Source organism: Monopterus albus, unplaced genomic scaffold (genome assembly GCF_001952655.1).
Source record: "Monopterus albus unplaced genomic scaffold, M_albus_1.0 scaffold210.1, whole genome shotgun sequence".
Lineage (NCBI taxonomy): Eukaryota > Metazoa > Chordata > Actinopteri > Synbranchiformes > Synbranchidae > Monopterus > Monopterus albus.
In genome coordinates, this window is record NW_018128090.1 from 695,897 (window position 1) to 703,027 (window position 7,131).

The 7,131-nt window shown below is 42.0% G+C and overlaps 1 protein-coding gene across 1 annotated transcript in view; it reads right to left on the bottom strand.

Moving 5' to 3' along the window:
• The window catches only part of abhd17c (abhydrolase domain containing 17C, depalmitoylase), a 35,229-nt gene extending 28,362 nt beyond the window's left edge, over window positions 1-6,867 (bottom strand). The window contains exon 1 of the mRNA XM_020618883.1: window positions 6,008-6,867. Coding sequence (XP_020474539.1) covers window positions 6,008-6,492 — 485 coding nt within the window. The 5' untranslated portion in view covers window positions 6,493-6,867. The remainder of the gene's footprint in view (window positions 1-6,007) is intronic.
• Window positions 6,868-7,131: the final 264 nt, after the last annotated feature.

The following is a 7,131-nucleotide window of genomic DNA, read 5'->3' on the forward strand; positions in this document are numbered from 1 at the left end:
TCTCAAAGACCTGTTACTGTGCCTAAGTCCACCTTTACTCTACTCATTAATCTAAATTAGTAGCACCTGTCTGAGCTCTTTAAAGACACCTGTCCACCCCACAGTCAGTCAGACGCCAACTACTACCATGGGCAAGACCAAAGAGCTGTCAAAGGACACCAGAGACAAAATTGTGGACCTCCACAAGGCTGGAAAGGGCTACGGGGCAATTGCCAAGCAGCTTGGTGAAAATAGATCAACTGTTGGAGCAATTGTTAGAAAATGGAAGAGGCTAAAGACGACCGTCAGTCTCCCTCGGACTGGGGCGCCATGCAAGATCTCACCTCATGGGGTATCGCTGATGATAAGAAAGGTGAGGAATCAGCCCAGAACTACAAGGGAGGAGCTGGTCAATGACATGAAGAGAGCTGGGACAACAGTTTCACTGTTGGTAGATCACTATGCCGTCAAGGGTTTCAAATCATGCATTGCACGGAAGGTTCCCCTGCTCAAGTCATCACATGTCCAGGCCTGTCTGAAGTTTGCCAAAGACCATCTGGATGATCCAGAGGAGGCATGGGAGAAAGTCATGTAGTCAGGTGAGACCAAAGTAGAACTTTTTGGTCTAAACTTCACTCATCGTGTTGGGAGGAAAAAGAAGGATGAGTTGCATCCCAAGAACACCATCCCTACTGTGAAGCATGGGGGTAGTAACATCATACTTTGGGGGTGCTTTTCTGCGAAGGGGACAGGACATCTGCACTGTATTAAGGAGAGGATGAATGGGGCCATTTATTGTGAGATTTTGAGCAACAACCTCCTTCCCTCAATCAGAGCATTGAAGAAAACCTGACAGATCTAGAGGAGATCTGTGTGGAGGAGTGGGCCAAAATCCCTGTTGCAGTGTGTGCAAACCTGGTCAAGAACTACAGGAAACGTTTGACCTCTGTAATTGCAAACAAAGGTTTCTGTACCAAATATTAACACTGATTTTCTCAGGTGTTCAAATAATTATGTTCAGCAGTGCAAGACAAATAAATTCTTTAAAAATCATACAATGTGATTTCCTGAATTTTTTTTTATTTTTTATTCTGTCTCTCAAAGTGGGAATGCACCTACAATGTGAATTTCAGAACCCTCTATGATTTCTAAGTGGAAGAACTTGCAAAATCGCAGGGTGTTCAAATACTTCTGTTCCTCACTGTAAGTAGCCTACTTTTGCTTTCGCTTGGTCCTTTGGTGTCAGTGAAATAAATTATTGATTCATTTTCAAAAGAAAAGATCAGTCAGACTTTCCAGTGTCATTTCAGGAATAAGAAGGTAAACAGGTGTTGAAAAAGTCAAAGACCCACTCTTACTGGTCTAACTTTGATATGATACCTTGAAAAATGTCAATATTTGATACCACTTTCAAAACCATAGAGAAAAATTGACACCCGAGTGAGGCCATAATATTTCACATTTTATATAAACGACTGTAACATGACAGCAAGGTATGACTACTCGTTTCTTGGCTAGTAGCAGACAGCAGAATGACTGCAGTAGACATTACCAATAATTTTTTAATAATTCATTTTTTCCCCACACTAAAGTGAACGCTGAAGAGATCTGTTAATTTGCACATAGTCACAGGATACTGCTCCGTTATTCATTTGCACACTGTTCATATGCAGATACTGTACATTTATCTTTGCACTGTTTACATCCATTGAACTGTTCAGTCATGTAACTTATCTTCTAATTCTGCAGTGTCATTCCATCTCATCCCATTGCACTAGCGTTCTATAATCTTAATGTACCCTATCATTACTGTAATTTGAATCCATAGTCTGTTGTACATCATACTTTACCCTACACATCTTACTGTAAATATAATAATAATAATAATAGTTTATTTATATAGCACTTTACAACTCGGCAGGAGCCCAAAGTGCTTCACAAAACACACTAATACAAGTCAATACTAAAACAAAAACCTATACAAAACAAACTACAAAGTATTAAAAACCCCAAAAAAAAAAAAAAAACATCCCTATCAGAATAAGAAACAGCATAAAACAGGGAAACAAGTTAAAAACGAGTTAAGATTAAGACGAGCTAAATACCAAAGGCCTGTCTAAAAAGATGAGTTTTCAGAGTTGACTTTGTGGATGTCTGGTCATTTGGTGAGCCGGAGCTCACACCTCCTGCTGGAATGTGATCTACACCTGGTGTCTGTGTGTGTCTGTGTGTGTGTGTTGTTAATTTGTATGTTAAACTGGCCAGGTGGTCATCTCAGGATGTTGGGCCCCTGGACTCTGCAGGACATCCCAAGATAAAGCAGAACTTGTAATATGTTAAGTGGGTCTGTGTGTGAGTGCAAAACAAGCTGATTTGTCTTTGTTAAAATGTGAATTGGCTGTCTGGTCGCGGAGAGGTGCAGACATCAAAGGCAGCTGGAGATGGTATGCGAGTTGTTAGATGTGAGACAACGGTATGAGTTTTATAGATGTGTATTGAATCACTTTGGTATAAAGGGACTGCCCCTTTACCAGTCACGCAGAGAACTCTGCGCGACTGCAAGGCTGTGTACGACTTCTCTCCATGCTGCATGAAATAAAGAATTCTTCAAAGCTACTCCCGGTCTCCAGACATCTTTATTGGGTCCTGCCCATTCCCACTACCACAACTTAAAAGCCGTCAGCTCAGTTTTGGCCCAAAGCTCTGGCGGTAGGGAGTTCAAAAGCCTGGGGCCATCCACAACAAAAGAGCGCTCTCCCCATTTTTTGTATATCTAGCCTGAGGAACAACCAGGGAGAGGCGTTCTGAGGAGCGCAGGGTTCTGCGTGGCACATAGACGGAGAGAAGATCCGATATATATGGCGGAGCAAGGCCATATATGGCCTTAAAAACAAACAGTAATATTTTGAAATTAATTCTATACTGTATTGGCAGCCAATGTAGTGAGCGAAGCACGGGGGTGATGTGGGCAAACTTAGGAGTATTTGACAACAGTCGAGCCACAGCATTTTGAACCAGCTGTAGCTTCCGGAGAAGAGACAGAGATTCTAACATAGAGGGCATTACAATAGTCAAGACGCGAGGTAATGACGGCATGGATGGCTTTTTCTAAATCGGCATACGATAAAAACAGGCTTCACCTTCATTAAGAGCCTCAAATAATAAAAACTGGTTTTAACCATGGATCTGATCTGCTTATCAAAATTAAAATCACTGTCCAAAATGACTCCAAGGTTCCTCACAGTGCCCGTGCATTTCTATATGAACCTGCAAAATGCTCTCATACTGTGCCATGCATAGGCTGCTTTATTACTGCTGACACTGAGCACACTAGTAGCACTGGACTATTTGCATTATGTGTATACCATGTTGGTGTTTGTGTGCTGTTATGAACAGAGGGCAGCAGAGGTGGATTTTGCCTAAAGCAGAAGTGTGTGCACTGGTCCTGGTCTGAGTGAACACAGCGAAGCTCAAATCATCCTCCAGTCTGTTAAAAACACCCAATATGTTTGTCAGCAACACTGTTTGCATTTAACATGTCAGAACAGACTGTTTTACATGCGTAGTACATGCTGTTTTAAATTTGCCTTTATTTTGTGCTATTATTTATCTGTTTTGTATTTAGACTTTATATTGTTTGGCATCATTGTGGACAGCAAAGGAAGAATTTCATTGTACAGGGAACATATTTTGTATGTTTCCCTACTGTGCCTATGACAAACACTTGACTTTTTTTTTTTTGATGGTCGTGGCCACTGTTCATTTTAATGCCACAACAACAAACGGCATGCAGGCGTGGACAAATGGAAGGCAACTATAGTGAAATGCCCCCCATCGTCATCAGACTACCTGACCAGCTCCTAGTTCTCTCTCTCTGTAATGACTGGCCATACTGCACAGTGTCAGAGATATTTAATAACAATTAAGTTACATCTCACACTGTGATGCTCTACATTTCATTTTCCACTGTAGTTTGCACCTTGCAGGTCCATGGACACAGCCACATCACACCATCAGAAAATGAACACAAATAGTTTACATGAATAAAATGACCAGGATGGTAAATACACTTAAGCCATTAAATATAACTATCACAGTAATCGTGCTGCCTCACACTGCGCTTTCAGCAGCGCTGGCTCATCGAGTCACGTGATTGGCTGAGAGAACATCCTTACATTCAACAGCAGTCACTTTGTATTTGTAACTTCATTGCAGCAGGATTTGAAAATGAGTCTTTCACTTGTTAAAGAGCCCATGGTGCTTTTCCTTGTTTTCTGACTTATCTACAATGTTACAACAGTGAATTATCATCTTAGATGTGACCTAAAGCTAAAAAAATAAGCTGTATGTATGTTCTAGTATTTCTATGCGGAAGCAACTCGGTTTATGAATGCCTCGCAAACTCTTGCTTGCAAGACTTTTCCTCAAAATAAAGTACTACATGATCATCTGAAGTATTTCTGGCTTGCCATGCCAAATCTTTCTATAATTATTTTTCTGAATCCAGTCATAAATGAACAACAGACATTACACACGAAAAGCATCAACCATACAGGCAATACTATTAAAATGTAGCAAAGACAAGAAAAAAAAAAACTAGATTGTGCTCAGAGTGCAAACCTCTGCTAAGGGGAAACTCGGTTTCCCAGTAATATCATAAAAGCAATTTTCACATGATAGTTTGACCCTCATAATGGATGAATAAAGCAATATCTTACTTTCACATTAAATGCCATGTCCCCTAGTAATTTAAATGATAAATTTGACCTGTGTCCTTTTCTGAAACAGCATGTGAACCACTTTCCTTAACCATCTCAATGCTGAGTTTTGTCTTACACCCCACTGACCTATGATGGTTAAAGGAGAAGAGAAAAAAGGACTCGTGCTCACAGCTTAAGAGTGCAAATCTAGAAACCTTAAGGGGCTCTTGAAGTTGAACTATGCAAAGATAGAAAAGAGAGAAAATACTTAAGGCACTGTTAGGTGGAGCAAGGGATATGATAAAAAGCCTTTACTTTATCGGGCATCTCAGTAAAAACACCAAGCAGTTTTGACCTCACCGGGTCCTATGATGGTTTACATGATGTTTTCACTGTAGTGTTCGTGTTTTTTCATCATGTGAAACCCTAGTATAATGCTAGTGATGGCAGGGTGAACAGCGAGGATTCGAAGCGTGTGTCGAGTACTCAGGGGAACACAAGGTGAACCTTTGTGTAGAGGCTTGCATTATGTGACGTCACCGATGACATCTGAAGCTTCATCTGGGCTACCGGTTCAGGAAGTGCTTCAAAGTTGGTGGGATGTTTGAACATGTGTTTGAGATAAAAGGGGAGAGGAAGGAGATCGCAAAGCTCGTGGCTTTGTTGGAGATCACGGCAGTGCATTGTGTGCATTGCACTGCACCAGCATCAGGACCAGAACAGAAGATATCCACAGTATGGAAACATTTTGATTTATGAATACTGTATGCGCCATCATAATTTCTTGTAGTGCTTATTTTCCTTCAAATCCTTGATTTCAAAATGATTTGGTGTGATGTATAGGCTAGCTTTGCTTTGTTTTTCCCTTTGTATATAGTCCTGGTAATATATGGCTTTGATGATGGTCGTGGGACTGTATTCTGTAAGGAAGCTTGCAATTTTCAGAAAGGTACGTGTGTGGATGCCTCTTACTACAGGTAACCACTTGGCACACCTGCTGCCAGCAACCAAGTTAAAAAGATGTAAGCACGAACCTACTGTGCACTAAAAAAAAACCCTGGTCAAAAATTATTGTTATTAACTAGACATGCTTCATGTTAGTTGGTACTAAATAAAAGAACATTTCTTGTTTAGCTGGGTGTACAATGCTACAAAAATCAATTCAGCTAATAACCGAGGCTCTGTCACACATTTGGTTAAAAATAAAAAATTTAACTGGCTTTTTTAAAATTCGTGTAAACATTTTTATACGACCTTGCACTAGCGTACTACATGCACACCAACCGAGGTCATTTACTGATCCATATGACGCCACGCTTCATACTCACTTGTTCCTCAGGACCTGCCAGGCCGCTTCGATGTCCGCATACAGGTTCTTCTCCGAGGGCTTACCCGTGCTGACTCCGTAACCTGAGTAATCATAGGAAAACACGTTGCAGTTGATCCTGGAGCCGAGGCCGATGTAAAAGCTGCACATCTGTCCAAGGTCCACGGCATTGCCGTGTGAAAACAGTAGCGTGTAGCGACTGTTCGGGGCGCAGCGCACAAACATGCAGCCAACACGGTTACCCCGGCTGCTCCTGGTGCTGAACACCTCCACGGCATCGAGTTCCCGCTGGGAGTACTGCCAGTCTGCCCGTTCGGTTAAATGCAAGCTAGTTACCCCGTTAGCATCGGTGTGCACCGAGTACGTGGGCTCCGGTGGGAGGAAAGCTAGCTTGGCCGCGATGCGACTGGGACAGGGCGGACAGCAGAACAGCCAGCACAGCTCTCCGAGAGAAAAACCATTCATCCTGGGGCCTTGTTCGGGCATTTAGGCGCGGGCTAACCCTGTTATTGACTTATACTGGGGAAAAAACAGTCGTCTTCTGGCTGGAGGTCCTATGTATTACCCATTAACAGGCTGTAGCGAGCAGTGCCGGATGACAGGTGACTCGGTCTTTGTAGATAACGCACTAGCCGGCTGGCAGGTAGCTAACAACAAACCCTAGACTTCACGTGGATCGCAAACTAACCAAACTCAACACCTCAGTTCATATTATTTTACAGCACAAAACAGGCAGTGCCTCTCTCGATAGCACAACTCCGCCTATAACACATCACTCGCTATTCATCCGGTTCTGTTGTTAATGTACCGTAGAATAGAGCAGCCATTCTGTCCTCGTCAGACTTCCGGTACAACCGGATATCCTGTTCCACCTTCTTCTATGTCAAGTTGTTATAGTCACTCTCTATTGGTATTGAAATAATTCATTCATTCTGTTATTAATTATAACACTACTTCACTAAATCTCTACACTGTCCTGCTGCCAGAAATGCCAGAGCACCAATTCCATTTTATTTGTATAGGCCCAAATCACAACAAAGGATTTTTCTATGGAGGAATGTAGTTCAGTGGTTACCGAGGTTGATGGATACTGTCTAAGGATATCAAAAATCAATTAAAGATGTA